Source organism: Rhinoraja longicauda, chromosome 3, assembly GCF_053455715.1.
Source record: "Rhinoraja longicauda isolate Sanriku21f chromosome 3, sRhiLon1.1, whole genome shotgun sequence".
NCBI lineage: Eukaryota > Metazoa > Chordata > Chondrichthyes > Rajiformes > Arhynchobatidae > Rhinoraja > Rhinoraja longicauda.
In genome coordinates, this window is record NC_135955.1 from 56,631,840 (window position 1) to 56,653,242 (window position 21,403).

At 45.2% G+C, this 21,403-nt stretch overlaps 1 protein-coding gene across 4 annotated transcripts; it reads right to left on the minus strand.

Annotated features, from left to right (window-relative positions):
* Window positions 1-1,836: 1,836 nt before the first annotated feature.
* On the minus strand, window positions 1,837-20,037 carry LOC144592023 (putative gluconokinase). Of its 4 annotated transcripts, XM_078396198.1 has the most exons (6): window positions 19,967-20,005; window positions 13,931-14,013; window positions 13,791-13,821; window positions 9,459-9,545; window positions 3,139-3,182; window positions 1,837-2,314 (listed from the first exon to the last, which is right to left on the minus strand). In XM_078396198.1, the coding sequence occupies exons 4-6, from the start codon at window positions 9,486-9,488 to the stop codon at window positions 1,945-1,947; spliced, it is 444 nt and encodes a 147-aa protein (XP_078252324.1). In that variant the 5' UTR covers window positions 9,489-9,545; window positions 13,791-13,821; window positions 13,931-14,013; window positions 19,967-20,005; the 3' UTR covers window positions 1,837-1,944. The 4 variants fall into 4 exon arrangements, with proteins under 4 accessions (XP_078252324.1, XP_078252321.1, XP_078252322.1 ...); XM_078396195.1 differs by lacking the exon at window positions 13,931-14,013 and having other exon boundaries at window positions 19,967-20,037; XM_078396196.1 differs by lacking the exons at window positions 13,931-14,013; window positions 19,967-20,005 and adding an exon at window positions 18,169-18,265.
* Between the last annotated feature and the right edge of the window lie 1,366 nt (window positions 20,038-21,403).

A 21,403-nucleotide genomic window follows, 5' to 3' on the forward strand; every position in this document is an offset into this window, starting at 1 on the left:
AATTGATTTTCTCCCTTGGCAAAGGAGAAATTTGCAAAACTGCATATTATGAAGAAGAGTGAGTCTTTGGGATTTCTGGCTTAAAAAAGTAATATCACAAACTCTGATGGTATAATTAAATTTGCAATATAATGATATGAAAGCAACTAAACATAGCACAAAAAGTAAGGAAATTTGTGTTTGGTAGATTATTTCTTTGTTGTAACAATGCTTCTTGGCAATAAATCTTATACTGTTGGAAAGCCTGTTTATTTCCCTTTTAAATGGTGCCACATTTGTAAGGAACATGCAATTGTGGGATGAGCAGCAGAGCTGAGTATGTGGGTTGCGCCCATGAAAAATCTGCCAAATCTTCTCTGCCAATGCCAAACAGCTTATTCTGCCATTGACTCTTGTTTGGTGGATTGGATGATTGAAGTCTGAAGAAACAAGACATATTGGCAATTTAACAATTTATTAATTTAATAAACAGGAGCCTCAGTAGCGTGTGGAAGAACCATACACAGCCACAACAGCCTGGCACCTCCTCCTCATGCTGGTCACCAGCCTGGTCACACACTGTTGTGGGATGGCATCCCATTCTTCAACCAGCATTTGTCGCAAGTCAGCCAAAGTGGTTGTGTTGGTCACTCTGGCACGAACAGCACGCTCAAGCTGATCCCACAAGTGTTCAATGGGGTTGAGGTCAGGACTGCTGGCAGGCCATTCCATCCTCTCCACCCCCAAATTCTGGAGTTAGTCTCTGAGAAACCCTGCTCTGTGGGGGCGAGCATTGTCATCTTGGAGGATAGAGTTCGGTCCCAGACTGTGGAGATATGGGATTGCCACTGGTTGCAGAATCTCATCTCGATATCTCTGCATTGAGATTGCCTCCAATGATGACAAGCCTCGTTTTTCCAGTGAGGGAGATGCCGCCCCACACCATCACACTGCCTCCACCAAAAGATGTTACTCTATCGGTGCAGCAATCAGCATAGCGTTCTCCGCGTCTTCTCCACACTTTGACCCTATGATCCAACTGCCGTAGGCAGAATCTGGACTCATCGCTGAACATAACGTTCCTCCACATGTTCAGGTTCCAGGGCACGTGTTGCCGACACCAGCGCAAACGGGCCTGACGGTGAAGGGCAGTCATGGCAGGCCTCCTGGCAGCCCTATGAGACCGGAGATCAGCTGCGTGCTGTCTGTTCCGAATTGTCTGGGCAGAGAGCCGTCGGCCATATCGTCCTGCAAACCTTGACTGCAAATCTGTAGAAGACAGCCTACGGTTCCTAAGTGCTGACAGGGTGAGGAAACGGTCTTCTTCCGGTGTCGTCTTCTTGGGACGCCCACTTCGCGGCCTGTCTCTGACATCCCCCGTTATATGGAACTTGGCCTTCACTTTGGAGATGGTACTAGGGCTCACTCCAAATAATGCCGCAACTTGGTTTTGCGGAACACCAGCTTGAAGTTGCCCTATCGCACGGGCCCTATCCAGATCAGTCAAACGTGGCATGCCGATTCTTGGAGCAGACACCTACTGACCACTGTAGCAGGGCCCATGCTCACAGATGCTGCCAATCAGGCACCTGATTGTCAGCACCTGGGGGTACCAGAAGCTCAAAACAAGAGTCAATAGCAACAGCAGAATAAGCTGTTTGGCATTGGCAGAGAAGATTTGGCAAATTTTTCATGGGCACAACTCATATACTCAGTTCCGCTGCTCATCCCACAAATGTATGTTCCTTACAAATGTGGCACCATTTACAAGGGAAATAAACAGGCTTTCCAATGGTATAAGATTTATTGCCAAGAAGCATTGTTACAACAAAGAAATAATCTACCAAACACAAATTTCCTTACTTTTTGTGCTATGTTTAGCTTTGCTTCCATTTTAACTACAAATTTCATTGTTTAGGAACATATTTCACAACCATCGCTTTCCTTCAGATAATCAGTTAAAATTTAAAGATTCTGACCCAGTTTTTTACCAATCTCAGTCACCATCTCTGGAATAGTTTTCTCAATATTTATACTAATGAAATTTTCAGTGCCGTCTGGTGGTTCCAGGGTGTCAAATTGAGACTGCAGCAAAGAAGGTGACATGAAATGCCCCTTTCTGGATTCTAACCTCTTAGTGATAAGTTCCATGGAACCATGAAGATACACAAACAAAATGTCCTTGCTAAAGCCAAGATGTGAATGTGCCTGATTTGGTTCTGTACAGTTTTTTGCTTGTCTGTTTTTCATACTATGCTCACCCATTAGAATTCTTCTATGCACTCTCTTCAGAGAAGAACATGCCAAGATCACATTTACACCAAGTGAAAATTCTCTGAGGGTAAACAAACAGAAAAATAATTGTATGTGGAAATTTTCAAAACTTATTTTTAAACATATTTTTCCCAAGAGTTTGACAAGTTTAATTCAGTAACATTAAATTTTGCCCTAATGCTGGCAAATTGCAAATTAAAGATGTATTGGTAGGAACTGCATATGCTGGTTTAAACCGAAGATAGACACAAAAGGCTGGAGTAACTCAGCCGGACAGGCAGCAACTCTGGAGAGAAGGAATGGGTGACGGTTTGGGTCGAGGCCCTTCTTCCAAATTGCAAATTAAAATGAGCTGAAGTTGGTTGAAAACTATAAAGTAAAAAAGTAGCTAAGAGAGAATGGAAGTCTTGAGACAAAAGGGATACGGGAAAAATCCTCATCCAGTAATTGTCATCATCATAAGATCTACAAACCTGCACCGCTGACAGACAATGCAAGAGGTATCATCTAATAGAAATAATCTGCCATGCAATTTTGATGGAGGATAAAAGCCAGAAAGAAGAGTGGAACCAAGGAAATACAGCAGTTACAAGTGACATGCAAGATTCTGAAGAAGCAGCATGATGTTTAATCAGTAATTGTCAATTATTTACTTTTTAACCTTGCAATAATTCAGCTTGCAAGCAACAAAATCTCAGGACTTTTAAAAATTATATTAAAAAAGTTAAAGGGTGAGATTGGTATTGTGATTTAGGAATTTCACCCATTCCTCGGAGCACATCTGATTTAATGCTATAATTTTATTAATTATAGTAACCTTGTTCAATGTAAGAAATACATTGAAATACAATTTACAAAATACAAATACATTGAAATTCAATTTACCTCAGTAATATTTCTTGCAAACTGCACAGCCATGGTATTCTCTCCTGTTAACAACAAACACCTTGAGAGACTACAAAAAGGATGCATCTTAGTTGCCAAAAAACTTGTACGTAAAAGCCTTCTTTACTTACTTGGTTCAGCTATCAACATTAATTATTAATTCTGCACCATGCACATTCTTTTTAAATTGCGCAGAGCTATTTCAAATTCTCCAAGGCTAATGGACAGCTTTGCTTTTTTCTTCATAAATTGATAAGTTCTGTGGGCGTGGACTGATAAGTAATTTTCTGAAATGGTCACCATTAACTAGCTTGCGTGAGAATAGTTTTGACCCAAATAATAAGATTGTTGGTTCAAACCCAGCTTCAAAAACACATACACTTCAATCTAGTGCAACAGCCAGGATAACATTTTGGAAGATCTGCCTATTTTTGGACCAGTCTGCCCTTTTGAGGCGAGGCTGCAAAAGATACAATGCTGTTATGTAAAGAGCTGGGTGGGTGTCCTGGCCAATACTTAGACCTTAATCAATATCGCTAAATCAAACATTTTTTTCACTGGCAAATGGCAGTATGCTGATTTGCTGTTGCATTTCCTAAATTACAATACTGAAGATACCCCAATAGGTATTTCATGACTATAAAGCAGTTGCTGAAAATACACAGCAAAAGGCAGCATCTGCGGAATGAAAAACAGTTAAGATGTCAGGTGGCAGACCTGTTGTCAGAACATGGAGAGAGAAAGAAAAAGTTAGTTTTAAAGTTACAGATGATGGGAGTGATGGATAGGACAAATTGGGTGACGGCAGGGTTGGCAGTTGACGAAGCCATCTGGTTAATAGGATGTTGAGAAGAGACAAGGCCTGTTTCCACACTATATCTAAACTAAATTAAAAATGTATAGGATTGATGACCACATACCACCATATCAAAAATTCTTGTTGCTTCCAAGTGCTCGAGAAAATAGACATTAAACTACGGATTGCAATTTTGTCATAAAATCTGACCTGAGACTAACTGCAGCAAAATAATGAATGTGTTATGGTGTAAAGAGCAAACTTGCTGTTTCAAGAACTCAGGTGACCAAATGGGAGTACAACCAAGTAATGGAGTGGTGGTCCAAGAACATCCTCGTTCTCAACAATGTGCAGCCTAATGTACGAGCACCAAAGAACAAAACTCATGCATTTGTAACCATCTTCAGTCAGTGAATGATCTAACTCAACTTCCTCAAGTGTCAAGCATCACTATAACACTACCCTATCCCACAACTTTTAACACCAAGATGAACAACGACAGCAGGTGGTTGGAATCACCATTTATAGGTTTCTGTTCAAGTTACACACCATACAGTTTTGAAAATATATTGCTGTTCCTTCTTCATCGCTTACTTAAAATAGTGGAACTCCCTACAGTTAATTGGGATGTTACAGCCATAACAGAAACATGGCTGAGGGAGAAACAGGACTGGCAGCTCAATGTTCCCGAATACAGATGCTACAGATGTGATAAAGATGGAGCTAAGAGAAGTGGAGGAGTTGCGTTTTGATTATGCTGGAGGTAAGAGGTGCAGGAGTAGTGTTTTTTGATTAAGCTGGAGGAAAGAGAGGGCGGAGCTAGGTTTTTAATTAGGGAGAACATCATAGCAGTACCTAGAGAGGATGTTCACCGGGGGATTGGCCAGTGAGGTTACTTGGGTGGAAATAAAAAGGGGATTTCCCTCTTATTGACCAGGACTGCCTTTGAGCAAAGGGATTGGATGGGGCAGTTTGTGAAAAGTGTCCAGAGAAGTTTTCTCAAACATTATGGAGATGACCCTACGTGAGAAGGGGTAACACTGGTCCTTCTTTTGGGAAATGCAAGAGACTGAAGTGTCTTGGGATAGCATCATGGAACAGTGACAGTAATTCTATTAATTTTACAATAGTTGTGGAATAGAAAGGACTGTCCACAAATCAAAATCCTAAATTGGGGCAAGGCAAATTTTGATGGCTTTAGACAAGAACTAGCAAAGCTGATTTGAGGTGAAAGGATGCCTCACAAGTGGAAGGCTGATAGGTTGAGTTGAGGATCAGGAAGTTCCTGAATTCACTGAGATCAGCATCAGTTAGTTCTTAGTTACCTGCAAATAAAGGGCAAGGCTTGCAGGATTAGTGCAGGCTCGAAGAATATCGAAGCATTGGTCAGGAAAATGGAAAAGGTGTCCGTCAGGTCTAGGCAGTAATTATCAAACAAATCCCTTGAGTATGAGAAATGAGGGAATACAATTAAGCGAAATCAAGTCAAGTCAAGTCAAATTTATTTGTCACATACACATACACGATGTGCAGTGAAATGAAAGTGGCAATGCCTGCGGATTGTGCACAAAAAAGAATTACAGTTAGAGCATATAAATAAAGTTAATAAGTTACTATAGTGTAGACAAAAATTTAGTCTCTGGAGTTATAAAAGTTGACAGTCCTGATGGCCTGTGGGAAGAAACTCCGTCTCATCCTCTCTGTTTTCACAGCGTGACAGCGGAGGCGTTTGCCTGATCGTAGCATCTGGAACAGTCTGTTACTGGGGTGGCAGGGGTCCGTCATGATCCTGCTTGCTCTGGATCTGCACCTCCTGATGTATAGGTCCTGCAGAGGGACGAGTGTAGTTCCCATGGTACGTTCTGCCGAACGCACTACTCTCTGCAGGGCCATCCTGTCCTGGGCAGAGCTGTTCCCAAACCAGACTGTAATGTTGCCGGACAGGATGCTCTCTACAGCCACAGAGTAGAAGCAATGAAAGATCCTCAGAGACACTCTGAATTTCCTCAGTTGTCTAAGGTGGTAAAGGCGCTGCTTTGCCTTACCCACCAGTGCGGCAATGTGCGTTGCCCACGTCAGATCCTCTGTGACGCGGACTCCCAAGTATTTAAAACTGCTCACCCTATCCACAGTAGACCCATTTATCTCGAGTGGCGTGTACGTCCTTGGATGTTTAGCCCTTCTGAAGTCCACAATCAGCTCCTTCGTTTTAGTGACATTCAAGAGGAGGCTATTGTCCTGACACCAGAGTGCCAGATCAGCCACCTCCTCTCGGTAGGCCTTCTCATCGTTATTGGAGATCCGGCCCACCACAGTGTCATCAGCAAACTTGATGATGGAGTTTGAGCTGAACCTGGCCCCACAGTCATGTGTGTACAGGGAGTACAGTAGGGGGCTAAGGACGCAACCCTGGGGGGATCCTATGTTCAGGGTGAGGGGGCTAGATGTGTGTTCCCCCATCCTGACCACTTGGGGCCTGGCGGTGAGAAAGTCCAGGACCCAGGCACACAGAGGGGTGCTAAGCCCCAGTTCTAGCAGCTTCTCAACCAGTCTGCTGGGGACTATTGTGTTGAATGCTGAACTAAAGTCAATGAACAGCATCCTCACATAGCCCCCCTGGCTGTCCAGATGAGAGAGAGCGGTGTGTAGAACCTGGGAGACCGCATCATCCGTGGACCTGTTCGGACGGTATGCAAACTGTAGTGGGTCCATGTTGCGAGGAAGGAGGGCGCAGATTGATCCCTGGGATGGCGGGACTTTCATATGAGGAAAGACTGGATAGACTGGGCTTGTACTCGCTGGAATTTAGAAGACTGAGGGGGGATCTTATAGAAACATATAAAATTCTTAAGGGGTTGGAGAGGCTAGATGCGAGAAGATTGTTCCCGATGTTGGGGTTGTCCAGAACCAGGGGTCACAGCTTAAGGATAAGGGGGAAGTCTTTTAGGACCGAGATGAGAAAACATTTCTTCACACAGAGAGTGGTGAGTCTGTGGAATTCTCTGCCACAGAAGGTAGTTGAGGCCAGTTCATTGGCTATATTTAAGAGGGAGTTAGATGTGGCCCTTTTTGCTAAAGGGATCAGGGGGTATGGAGAGAAGGCAGGTACAGGCTACTGAGCTGGATGATCAGCCATGATCATATTGAATGGCGGTGCAGGCTCGAAGGGCCGAATGGCCTACTCCTGCACCTATTTTCTATGTTTCTATGAGCCTCTCAAAGCATTTCAAAGTGAGGGCCACCGGTCAGTAGTCATTTAAACACGCTGGAGAGGCATTCTTTGGCACCGGTACAATGATGGATCTTTTGAAGCATGCAGGGACCATGGACTTGGCCAAGGAGAGGTTGAATATTGTGGTGAGCACTGGAGCAAGCCGAGTAGCACAAGACTTTAGCACTCGCCTAGATATACCATCTGGGCCTCCAGCTTTCCTCGTGTTCACACGCGTCAGAGCCCACCTCAACTCATGCTCGGACACCGAGGATGTGTGCACATCCCCAGCGGTGGATCCCCCTCCAGCCTCGCTAGCCAGCGCCCCTTCGGTGCTGTTTTTAGACGGCGAGCTGGTGGTGTTACCCGTCTCAAACCGTGCATAAAAAGAGTTCAGGTCATCAGCTAAGGAGGAGCCGGCACTTCCGGTTGCGGGGGTGCTGGACCTGTAGCTAGTTATTGTCCGTAGCCCCTGCCAAAGGCGCCTGGTGTCCTGCTGCTCCATCTGTGACTCCATCTTGTCCCGGTACCTCCTTTTTGCATCCTTCACTGCCCTTCGCAGTCGGTAGGACTCTCCCTTGTAGTCGTCCATGTTGCCAGATGCCAGGCCAGAGTTATAAGCAGCGGTGCGAGCATTCAAGGCCACGCGAATAGACCTGTCCACCCAGGGTTTTTGGTTAGGGAAGATACTGACCCTTACCGTGGGGATGATGGTATCGGCTATTGTGGCAATGAAGTCCGTAACCGCTTCCGCAAACTCATTTATGTCTCTGGAACTTGCTTGGAACATGTTCCAGTCGACTTCGCTCAGTGCATCCTGCAGCATGGCCTCTGAATGATCAGCCCACCGCTTTACGTCCCTCGTCACTGTCGCTTCCCGTACTATCCGTTGTTTATACTCCGGCAGCAGGAAAATGGCAGCATGGTCAGATTTTCCAAAAGGAGGGAGAGAAACGGCCTTGTAGCCTTTCCTGAACGGCGTGTAGTAGTGGTCCAAAGTTCTTTCCCCCCTGGCGACACACGTGATGTGTTGGTAGAAGTTGGGCATGACCTTTTTGAGATTTCCCCTATTGAAATCTCCAGCCACCAGCACAGCCGCATCAGGGTTCTTGAGAGAGAGCAAAAAGGGAATATGGAATAGCTTTAACAAATAAGAGATTGTGCCAGTATATTATGAGCAAAAGGGTAATCAGGGAGAGAATAGGTACTCTTCAGGATCAATGCAGTCGTCTGGATGTGAAGCCACAGGAGATGGGAAATGTGTTAAATATTTTTTTCTTATCTGTACTTAATGTGGAATAGGTCATGGACGATAAGAAATTAAAAATAAATAGTGATGTCTTGCAACATATCCACATTACAAGAGAGCATATTAAGATAAATCCCAGGCACATGATCAATTGTATCTAGGGGCATTGTGGGTAGAGATTGTTGAGAACCTGGCAGAGGTATTTGCATCATCTTTAGCCATGGGTCAAGCACCATCTGTGGTGGGAAAGGAATTGTCAATGTTTCAAGAATTCAAGGTTTGATCTAAAATGCTGTTAATTCCCCCCCCCCCACAGATGTTGCTGCTCAAGTCACCGAGTACCTCCAGAAAATTCTTATATTCTTTGCTACTTAAAACAGTGGCCTCAATACATTTTTGAGTAGGAGAATCCTCTTGTGGAATTGCCAGTCTTGGAGACCTGCCAATATTTCCAAATTCCAATAATTCTTAACATATTCTTCATTTTTTTCCACCAAAACAAATCAGAGCAGGCTGTATTGGCTATTGTTATCCCCCTAATATTAACTCTGTTTTTGTCCCGATACTTCAAGATCTGCTGAGCATTTCTTACAATACTGACTTGCATTTATCACTTTTACATTCCTTTTTGCTCTCGAACATCCCATTAACCAAGTGGTTTCATCTACAGCTGAACATCATGGCACCGCTGCCACCACATTATTCCATATCTTATTCCATTGTCCTACCAGCACACGTGAGGTAGCACATGTGAGCAAATGTTGTGCCTTTACTGAAGAAGGGTTGCAAGGACAAGTCAAAGACCTGCAAGCAAGTGAGACTAATATCAATGCTGGGCATGTTTACGGATGGGATTCTGAGACACAGGATCTACCTGCATTTTGATAGGCAAGGACTGATTTAGGGATTGACAGCATAGCTTTGTGCATGGGAAATTATAAAAGTGCAGTTTTTATAATACTTGTTTTAAATACTTTTCTTATTTCAGGATAAAAATATTATTACACTAACTAAAGATCTTCCAATAAAACAGATGGAGAAGTATAATTTTAATAAAGTATTACCTCATCACTTAGTGGTATTCCTTGAGCCATTCTTTCTTTGTTTTCTTCGGAATGGTAGTCATCAGCATCATAGAATTTCCAGCCCAACTATTAAAATATATTTTCAAATATTTTTGGGTTAGAAGCCTTTTTAAATCTTGAAAGAGAGGATAATGCATCTATGATATTATTTTACCCTATCACTACTGAACCTTTCTCGCTGTTATCTTCTGCCTTTTTTCTCTGCTAATTTCCTTGCCAAATGCAGGGAGTTCATTTATTTCAAACTCTAATTTAACTAAAATGTTGCCATCTACATCTTACTACTCACCTTCCTCTGCTGTCCTCCCATCCTTCTTCTTCCAATGCATTTAATTAAAAAAATATTTCCATTGACTTTTCCATTCAACAGGAATTATAGAGGGGCAACTTTTTCACACAGAGGATGGTGGGTATACAATAATGCATATAATGAGCTTCCAGCGGAGGTAGAAGGAACAGGTACAATTACAACATTTTAAAAGGTATTTGGATCGATGCATACCTAGAAATGGTTTAAAGAGATATTGGCCAAAGGCAAACAAATAGGATTAACATGGATAGGTAATTTGGTTAGCATGGACTAGTGGATGAAAGGCTTGTTTTCATTCTCCAAACATCTGTAGATCTAAACAATTCTATGCCACCACTTCAAAATATCTTTCTCTCTCTCTCTCTCAGGTGGAAGTGGCGGCGCCTAACGGCTGCGGCTCGCTAGCAGTCTGTTCGTCTTTTTTCCTTTTTTTTTTGTTGTGTGTTGGTGTTGGGATGGGTTTTTTGTTGTTTTTGTTGTGTATGTGTGGGGGGTGGTGGTGTGGGTGGGGGGGTGGTGGTGTGGGTGGGGGGGTGGTGGTGTGGGTGGGGGGACGGGGGAAACCTTTCTCTTTTAGGTCTCTTCCTCACGGCGCGGGGTGCGGCTCGGCTGCGGGGCCTTCCATCGCCCGGAGCGGCTCGGCCGCGGGACCTAACATTGCCCGGTGCGGCTCGGCCGCTGGACTTAACAGTGCCCGGTGCTGCTTGGCCGCGGGGCCTTCCATCGCCCGGTGCGGCTCGGCCGCGGGACCTAACAATGCCCGGTGCGGCTCGGCCGCTGGACTTTTCATCGCTGGTGCGGCTCGTCCGCTGGACTTAACATCGCCCGGTGCGGCTCGGCCGCGGGGCCTAACATCGCCCGGTGCGGCTCGGCCGCTGGACTTAACAGTGCCCGGTGCGGCTTGGCCGCGGGGCCTTCCATCGCCCGGTGCGGCTCGGCCGCGGGACCTAACATCGCCCGGTGCGGCTCGGCCGCTGGACTTTTCATCGCTGGTGCGGCTCGTCCGCTGGACTTAACATCGCCCGGTGCGGCTCGGCTGAGGGGCCTTCCATCGCCTGGTGCGGCTCGACCGCGGGACCTAACATCGCCCGGCACGGCCGCGGGACTTAGCTGCGCACGGCTCGGCCGCGGGGCCTTCCATCGCCCGGCTCGGCCGCGAGACGTTTCAGCGCCCGATGCGACTCGGCCGCGGGCCATCCCCTTGCGGGGACTGTGCTGGTCGGTCGGGGACGAGCTGTCTGTCCGTGGGCGTGGGGAAGAGAGTGGAAGTTTTGTTGCCTCCATCACAGTGAGGGGGTGTTTGGAGTCACTGTGATGGATGTTTGTGTTGGGGTCATGTGTCTTGTGTTCTTTTTCTTTTTTGTGTGACTGCTATGTAGTTTCATTCGGTACCTCGGTACCGAATGACAAATAAAGCTCTGTTGAACTGTTGTTTGTAATCTCTTCTGGCCCAAAATGATTGTTTGTACCTTATAGCTTCCGCCTAGTTACACCCTCTCATCTTTTATCTTTATTTTAGCAGTTAAAACCATGTATTATGGAACCTTCTTCCAGAAACTACCCCAACAACACAAATCCTCATGTTCTGGGTAACATTTAGTTCTGACTAAATGTGCTGGGTATACCTTGCCGGTCCATGCACAGAAGCAATATAGTACTGTGTGAAAATTGCACATTTAGTATCCAATCATTTTTACTGATCAGTTTTCTGAAAATTTTCTCACAATAATGCATATAATCATTGCGTTAAATTACAGACTTGTAGGCCAGCGGGATGAACCTACACATTATGCGTTGTAAATATCTACTAGACCAAGTGGACCCGTTGGGCCTAAACCTCTCCTGCATTGGTGCAGAACCTTCTCCTCCCCTCCCTTCCTCCACCCCCCTCCCTCCCTCCCTCCCTAGGCGATAGATTTAAACTTTAAAATGTGAATAACTTTAAAAATATAACACCGATCCCAATTAAACTTCTTCCATTAGCACCAAAAGGACGACGGTGAGTAAGGTGGGCCTAAAATTGTTGCACTATTGTGTACCGTTTTGGCTGTAGTTCAGGAACAAACAAACAAATAAATGCGAGTTTTGGTATATAGATGGTGTGCTTTCTGGCAATCCTGAAATTAAAGACGCATGTCATCAGTGAATCTCCCAAACTCACTGCTGAATAACTTGGCTAGTTTGAACTTGTTTTTTTCTAGATCAATTGCTATTAACCTGGTCAGTGCCACTCCCCCGGGTCAGAGTATACAAGTGAAAAAAATTCTTGGCAGTGAACAGGTTAACGCTGCCTGAAGCCACTCTGATTTAAAACAGGGAGGCCCTGCACGACAGAGGCAATGTGTTAAGTCACCAGGTAATTAGCCAGTACAATCCCCTTAAAGAAAACGTTTGAAAAAAATGTCAGACAGCTGGCAAAGTCATGCTGCCATTCACCCCTCCCCCAGCCTTGGCCAACTGTTAAACCAACCAAGGACTTCCATTGCTCACGACGTTCTTTTCGATTGATAGGCACTCAGCGTATATGCTGGGAACTACAGTGACTTTAGGATCCATTGCTGAACAGAATGATGTGTTCTGACTACTCTGTTAAGTAAGGTATGTAAACTTACCATATGTCCATGATTACTACATTGGATAAAATTGCCGGAATAGTTAGTCTACTCATGTAAAGAGAGACAAACAGCCATGTTGGACTGAGTGAAGACAACAGAACTGCAAACAATTCAACCACTTGACCCACTGGACCATTTTCTCCAAATCCCTTTAGTCTAGCCGAGACTTGCAGTTAATATGGCAAACCCAACCAGCCATCACCACGATTGCCAACCTCTCTCATGCTCATCTGCTCCAAAGCATGACCTTTCAATGGGAATCATGGACAGTAAAAGGAAATCGCCATCATGCAATTTTACGGTCTTCCAGCTATTGTTGGTAAACTATAACCAGAAAACCTTTGCATCAAAATTATAAAAAAATAACTTAGTTATATTTTGGCATCAAACTCTGGCATCTTGGCACATATCTTACGATAGTTGTATTTGAGAATAATTCTCATGCAAACTACACCACCAGATTGCAAGCCAATTCTCATCCACTGAATCAAGCATGTGGTGTTAATCACAATCTCTGTGCTTGTTTGGAACAATTCCCAAACATTGAAAAGCCAAGCTAATTGCTCGTCTCTTATTTATCCAATTGTCTATTTCCATATTTTATATTTTCTTACAAAAATAAGCCATTTAATCCATTGAGTCCAAGCTGTCTCATCGAGTATTCCCAGCAGTCCCATTTTGTTCCGAACACTTTAGTTTTAGAATCCTCTGCCCAGGGGATAGGCCTGCATTTGTTTGTTTGTTTGTTGCTCGTTCCAGTGCGTTCTGGTTTAGGCACGGTGCACAGGGCACCCAGCCAACAGTTGCTTGTGCTTTTCTTTTTTTTTGCACTTTTAATTTCAAGTTTTTGTGTACCTTGTGTGTTGTGACTGTTGGCAGACCAATTTCCCTCCGGGGATGAATAAAGTTTTATCGTATTGTATCGTACCATTCTCTCTCATATGATAATTAACTCCTGCCTGACGCCCCTGCTATCTACCAACACGAGAGATAAATTAACATTCCAGAATATCTTTGTGATGTGGCAAGAAACCATAGCACTCAGGGGCAATCTACAGTTACACGAAGAACATGCAAACTCTGCACAAATTGAACTCCAGGCAGGATTGAACTCAGATCACTGAAGCTGTATGGCAGCAGTTTTATTTGCTTCTCAATGTTTCCAACTTTCATTTTCCCCACTGTATAATATTCTAACATTCATCTACTTACTCCTTTTTGAAAAACTCTTAAAAATGAGAATGTTCACTTTGTGAAGATCTTACCATCTGCAGTTCAAGGCAAAACAGACTTATCCATTGAAGAAAAAGTCAAAGATAAAAGATTTTAAGGCAAATTACGTGGAAATAAATGTTATTTGTTTTCAAAGTCAAAGTTGATACATACCGTATCGGCAAGAGATGAAGACACAGTGGTCCTAGATGAAAATGAAATAAATTCAATTACATGTGACTAAATTCTGACTCAATATTTTTGTTAAGCGATAAATGAAATGTTGTTATCCAGTGAAGGTTTTAAAAACTTACAAATTTCATTAAGTTGGCAAATTGGCCTTCATTTTGTGAAATACCAAATGATTTTAATTTATCCCATGAAGAAAAGATGCATGCTGCTTGGAAAAAGGAATTATAGCTTCAATGAGAAAATATACTAATGTAAACAATACTTTCATATTCTCACATACGCTTTACTCCACAACTCTGCAAAAATGTGTACTTTTGTGCAACACCAATAATGTGGGAAGTAAAGAAAAATGCATTCGTATACATTTTCTCTTTACAAAATTAGTAAATTATGTACATTTGGTATTTTAGGACACTGGCCTATTTGGAATTTCTACGGTTCCTCAAATCTAAAGAGTCAAGAGTCAAGTGTTTTATTGTCATACTAGACCAAGTGGGGTCCAAATCTCTCCTGCAGGCCTCTCCTGGGGCAAACCCCCAACTGACGATCCTGCGGGCCCGGCAACCCTCTCCATCTGACGATACCCATTGCCGGGCGGGGAGTGTCTCCCGTGGCCGTGGGTAGGCGAGGGGGGAGAGGGAAGGGGAGAGGGTGCCACTCACCTCAGCCAAGTGCCATCAGCACTGCAGCCAGAGCGTGGCATGGTCCCAAAGGCTCTCCAATCTTCATTTTCCACCCACCAGGCTCCACATTCAAAAGATCATCCTCTAATGTTTGATAATTCCAATGGTAAGCCATAACCAGATGTACCATCCTCTCTTCTTAGCATTCTCAGGGGACCATTCTTGTTTCATTCTCCACCTTCATTAACAACCATTCTCATGACATTTACCCATGCAACTGCAGATGATGCAATGCCTTACCTCTTTCCTTCCCATCATTCAGAAAACCAATCTATCCTGCCAGGCGAGGCAAAGATGGACCTGCATATTCCCATTTAGTATGCTGCATTTGGTACTCACAATGTAGTCCCCTCCACATCTGAGAAACCAAACGCAAGCGAATTACGGCTTTACACGCACAGAGGATGATGGTTATATGAAACAAACTGACAGAGGAGGTAGTTGAGGCCCGTACAATAATATTTAAAATACTTTTGGACAGGTACATGCAGAGGAAGGATTTAGAGGGAAACAGGCCAAACGTGGGCAAATGTGACAAGCTTAGATGGCGTACCTTGGTTACCATGGTCGTATGGAGCAAAGAGTCTGTTTCCATGCTGTATGGCTTTATTTACAGCCAACAGAGTGACCCTGAGTTTCCAGTAACCTGTCACTTTAATTCTTCATTCCACTCCAACTCTGATCTTTGTGTCTTTGGCCTACTGCACTGATCTCCTGACGCCCAGTGCAAGCACAAGGAAAATCATTTCAAGTATGTTGCATCCCCAACAAGTCAATAATGAATTCAACTGGATAATTCTGATGCAAGGTCACACCTGTAAGTTTTCCATCCAAGATGCTACCTTACCTGCTGGGTATTTCCAATGTTTTCTATTAACCAAGTGTTCCCACTCACCTCTACATTAACAATCTTGTTTGATGGGTTTCCACAAAAGGTTAGCAATGAATTACAAATATTTGTGAAATGCAATTCCTGGAGATGGTCAGATCAGGCAGCATTTGTGTATACAAAAAGAGAATTAACGTTTCATGTTTCGTGTAGATCTTTTTGATCCTAAGAGTTATGATGGAAGATCACCAATTGAAATGTCAACTCGGTTTTTTTCTCTCTCCTCAGGTACTGTCTGACCTGATAATTATCTCTTGTCTTCTCCCTTTTTATTTCAGGTTTAGAGCATCTGAAACTTTTATGCTTTAGATATAACTGAGCAGGCTGTGGTTGGTAGTTCTAAAGAGAAGCTTTGTTTGGCACTCTCTGGCATGTACCATACTTGCTTGGACCAACTGCACATCTAGAACAATGCCATGGACTCCTCGTAGCAAACCTCCACCCAGCGCAGACAATGAAAAGAATTCAAGCTAAATTCAATCAATTTTTATACTAATAAATTGCCATCACTCCTTTATGTACAATATTTATACTAATAAATTGCCACCACTCCTTGTTCCATTAGTGATTCAAAATTTTAATGTACCAATAAATTTCAATGGGCATTGAGGACCAGATATGCTATTAATGCAGATCACTGCTAAAAATTGTTCTTAAGTTAGATAGTCACAAGCTAGATACACCAATTACAACATTCCTCCATAAATGCCATAAACAACAACCAGTTCTTTTAGACCAGGGGTGGACAATGCTTTTGGCTCGGAGGGCTAATTTCACATCAGAGCTGAAGACTGAAGCAAATATTCAACAGGATAGTAAAATGGGTAATGTTACACAGAATCTGCCAGGAAGCAGATAAAAAGATAAATTCAAAGGGTCTTCATTTGTCAAGTCAAGTCAAGTCAATTTTGTTTGTATAGCACATTTAAACACAACCCACGTTGACCAAAGTGCTGTACATCAGTGCAGGTTCTAAAAAAGAACATACAATAGCACACAAACCTAACAACACATACATACACAGTTTACAGCGCCCCCTCACAGGGCCTCAAACGCTAGGGAATAGAAGTAGGTTTTGAGCCTGGACTTGAAGGAGTCGATGGAGGGGGCAGTTCTGATGGCGAGTGGGATGCTGTTCCACAGTCTAGGAGCTGCAACTGCAAAAGCGCGGTCGAATGCAATGTACATTTGAATGTCAAAAAGAGGCAAATAACCTTCACGTTAAAGCAATTGGGTAAAGGGAGTGCAAGAAAGAATCCAAGCTTAGAAAAATCAAAGGAAACAGATTGGGAGTTTGAAAGAACACAAGGGGTTATTTATCTGACAATGGTGGTACTATCAGTGAATTTAAAGATGGCATTCGAGTTGTATCTGGGTACACAGTAAGCTAGATTCTGGGTACCGAAAAGATTCACAAGGATGTTGCCTGAATGGGAGGCCACAAGTTATCAGAAATTTGCTCGGCTGGATCTGTTTCCCCTGCAGGGAAGGGGATGGTTGGGTAACACAACAGAGGTTCACATAATTATGAGAGGCCTACACAGAATAGTCAATGTCAGTTTCCAACAATAGGGGTGTCTAAAACTAGAGGGCATAAGTAAAAAACAAAGTGCTGAAAAAACTCAGCTGGCCAGGTAAGATCATTGGAGGGAAACGGACAGATGACGTTTTGGGTTCGGGCTCTTCATCAGACTCAAGGGCAAACATAGGTTTAAGTGAGTGGGAAGAGGTTTAAAATGGAACTAAAGGATAATTTAGCACACAAAGGGTAGATGGCATTTGGTATAAAACTGCAAGAATAGTAACATTCAAGGGGCATCTGGACAGGGCCTTAACAAGCAGGGTGCAAAGTTAATGCAGGTAAGTGAGACGAGTGTAGCTAGGCATCAGGGTCAACATGGAAGTGGTGGGTTGAAAGGCCTGTGCCTATACTCTCTTTTCAAGAGAGAGTTAGATTTAGCTCTTAGGCTAAAGGAATCAAGGGATATGGGGAAAAAGCAGGAACGGGGTACTGATTTTAGATGATCAGCCATTATAATTTTGAATGGCGGTGCTGGCTCGATGGGCCGAATGGCCTACTCCTGCACCTATTTCTATGTTTCAATAACTCTATGACTTACCCATTCTTTCCCCATTCCCTGCCTACTACCCCCACTTCCCCTCCCCAACATTCCACTCTCCCCTCCATTTCCCCAGTCCCCATTCGTCCCCATTCCCCCTCCTATCCCTATGCACCCCGTCCCCTCTTTATCCCAATCCCCTATCCCTATCGCCACCTGTCATGATGATGAGTCATGATGTTGATATGCAAATATCGTGACGTGTGTATCAGGTGACTGGAGAGCGGGAGAGTGTGCTTGCTGTGTGTGCTGAAGGCTGCAAGGCAACAATAAACATAGATAATGTAATGGTGATAATGTAATGACCCACCCATCTCTATCCCCATTTCCCACCCCTGTCTTTACCCCTGGTCCCAAACGTCACCCGTTGCTCCTCTCCAGAGTGAGATGCTGCCTGTCCCGCTGTGTCACTCCAGCACTTTGGGCCTCTTTCCCCATCCACCTCCCTGCACCCGTTCCCCCACCCTCCCTATCCCCCCCACTGTCCCTATCACGCACTGCCCCCATCTCCCCCCCTCACTCACTCACTCCCTCCCTCACTCCCCCTCACTCACTCACTCCCCCCCTCACTCACTCCCCCTCACTCACTCACTCCCCCTCTCACTCACTCCTCCCTCACTCACTCACTCACTCACTCCCTCACTCACTCACTCCCCCTCACTTCGTACCTCAAAGATAGGAGTTTCGCCATCAACATAGGCAGTTATTCCTCTGCTCCAGCTAGCCTCTCCTGCGGAGTTCCACAAGGCTCCATCCTAGGCCCCATTCTCTTCTCTCTATACATGCTCCCCCTTGGCCAAATCATTCAAAGGCACGGCATTTCTTTCCACTGCTATGCCGATGACACTCAGCTTTACCTCCCCCTGAAACCCAACAACCAGTCAAATTTAAACAGCCTCTCACACTGCCTTGAGGACATAAAATGTTGGATGGCACAGAACTTCCTCCAATTAAATGAGAGCAAGTCTGAGGTCATCCTATTCGCCCCCCCCCCCCCCCCCCCCCCCCCCCTGCCTAGTCAAACCGCATGTCAAAAACCTCGGCATGATATTTGACTCTGCATTAAAATTTGATAAGCAAGTCAACGCTGTGGTAAAAGCCAGCTTCTTCCAACTTCGAACCATAGCTAAAATCAAACCTTTCCTCCAATTCGACGACACAGAAAAAATCATTCACGCTTTCATTTCCTCCCGCCTAGACTACTGCAACTCCCTATACACTGGGATCAGCCAATCTTCCCTGTCCCGCCTGCAACTGGTCCAAAACGCCGCAGCGAGACTCCTGACGGGTACCCGTAAAAGGGACCACATCACCCCGATTCTGGCCTCTCTCCACTGGCTCCCTGTACGGTACAGAATCAACTTCAAGCTCCTCCTATTCACGTATAAAGCCCTAAATGGACACTCCCCCCCCTACATCAAAAATCTTCTAACCCCCCTCTCTAACTCCAGGTCCCTCAGATCGGCCGACTTGGGGCTATTCACTATCCCGCGGTCTAGGCTTAAGCTCAGGGGTGACCGCGCTTTTGCGGTTGCAGCTCCTAGACTGTGGAACAGCATCCCTCTCCCCATCAGAACTGCCCCCTCCATCGACTCCTTTAAGTCCAGGCTCAAAACCTATTTCTACTCCCTAGCGTTTGAGGCTCATTGAGGAGGCGCTGTGAACTGTTTGCGTGCTACTATATGTTTTCATTTTTTTTCTATTGGAACCTAATCAGATGTACAGCACTTTGGTCAACGTGGGTTGTTTTTAAATGTGCTATACAAATAAAATTGACTTGACTTGACTCACTCACTCTCCCCTCACTCACTCACTCCCCCTCTCACTCACTCCTCCCTCACTCACTCACTCCCCCCCTCACTCCCGCCCTCACTCACTCACTCCCCCCTCACTCACTCACTCCCACTCACTCACTCCCCCCTCACTCACTCACCCTCACTCACTCCCCCTCTCACTCACTCCCCCCTCACTCACTCACTCCCCCCTCACTCACTCACTCCCCCCCTCACTCACTCACTCCCCCCCTCACTCACTCACTCCCTCCCCCCATACTCACTCACCCCCACTCACTCCCCACTCATTCACTCACTCCCCCCCTCACTCACTCACTCCCCCACTCATTCACTCACTCCCCCCCTCACTCACTCACTCCCCCCCTCACTCACTCACTCCCCCCCTCACTCACTCACTCACTCCCCCCTCACTCACTCACCCTCACTCACTCACCCTCACTCACTCCCCCCTCACTCACTCCCCCCCTCACTCACTCACTCCCCCCTCACTCACTCACTCCCCCCTCACTCACTCACCCTCACTCACTCACTCCCCCCTCACTCACTCACCCTCACTCACTCACTCCCCCCTCACTCACTCCCCCCTCTCTCACTCCCCCCTCACTCACTCACTCACTCACCCCCTCACTCCCTCCCCCTCACTCACTCACTCATCCCCCCCTCCCTCACTCACTTGCCGCAGCCGCTCACCCCCATGGTCACCACGATCATGGCCGCCGTGAGCTGCACAGCTGCAGCCAGGCCGCGAGACGTCCCGGGTTCAGGAGCTGCAGCGCCCCCCGCGGCGGGAGAAGGAAGCTTTCACCCAAAGTCAACAACTCATGGAGCTCACTCACCCAACATCGACATGAAACCATGCAGCACACACGCTTCTTCGTTTCTTTCTCTGATTCCACTTGCATTTGCGCAGATAGTATCTCGGGGAGTCGCGGGGAGGGGGGCAGCAATAATTGGGAACTGTAATGCAGAAAAGGTGCAAGATTGATTTCCAAATAAATCGCGCGGTAACACGGGCCAAAATGGATCATGCTCTCGAAGGAGTAAGCACAAGGGAGACAAGGATTGGAAAGCTCTTTGTGTAAATAAAGTACGATTCGGAGAAGGTGAACAACGGGATCGGGACCTAAAACCTCTGCTTCCACAGATGCTGCTTGACCCGCTGAGTTCCTCCAGTTTGTTTTAGGATCATGACTTGTTGCAGGTCAGGATTTAAATACTTCCATATTGGATATGTTTCCAAATTAAAAAGTACAGCAATGAAAAACAAATCAAAAATGACTCATCATTGACTATCCCTCTATCCCATAACTCAACATAATCTACCGACCTTCATTTGGCGAAATTTGTTCTCACATTGAACAATTTTATTTAACTCCACTCTCTTCTTTCAAATGGAAGATGTTACAAAGGGAACCAGCATGTGGAATGCTTAGAGGCCCTTTCTTCACACCACCTCATGTCACCTCTCTTGCCTCTTTTTCCTTTAAACTGATCACTGCATTGGTGCTGCCCTTGTTAAACGACTCCATATCTGACTAGTCTTTCCCCTTCTTGGTTTCTCCATTTTCATGGCTAGCTCAGTAATCAATTTCTATAATAAGCCGATAGACCCACAACTATCTTGACCACAGCTCCTTCCACATTGCTTCCCTTGAGGACACTCTTCTACTCACAATTTCTCTGGCTCCACTCACGAACTGGCAGGAAGTAGGTGGGACCAGGTGAGGGAGATGATGGGCAGATGGAGCAGGTCATCCTCCATAATCTTCACCTTTCAATATCATGCTGACACCAAATATGTATTTCCTCATTTTTCAATATTCTGAAGGGACCGTTTCTTCCACAAATCCCTGGTTCCTCTCCCTGATGATCTGCTCATCTGGAACCCCTCCCTATTCCAGTTTCCCCATTTTCCTTCACACACCTCTCCCCATTCTCTACTACCCACTATCCCTCCATCAATTTTCACATTCCCCCCTCACCCCCCCCCCCCCCCCACCTTCCTGCCTTTGTCATCATATTCCACCATCTGTACCCTTTGTCTTCTTCACATAATCTCCTGTCCTGGTTACTCTCTCCACACACTGACATTGCCAATCCTCACCTGGCT

Bases quoted from the DNA above. Each gene is read 5' to 3' on its own strand.
- LOC144592023 (XM_078396195.1), bottom strand. From the start codon at position 20,004: ATGATCGTGGTGACCATGGGGGTGAGCGGCTGCGGCAA. The intron at 13,822-19,966 runs GTGAGTGAGGGA...ATTTTCATCTAG, and splicing joins GGGGTGAGCGGCTGCGGCAA to GACCACTGTGTCTTCATCTC. The intron at 2,315-3,138 runs GTAAATTGAATT...GTTTACCCTCAG, and splicing joins TTGCAAGAAATATTACTGAG to AGAATTTTCACTTGGTGTAA.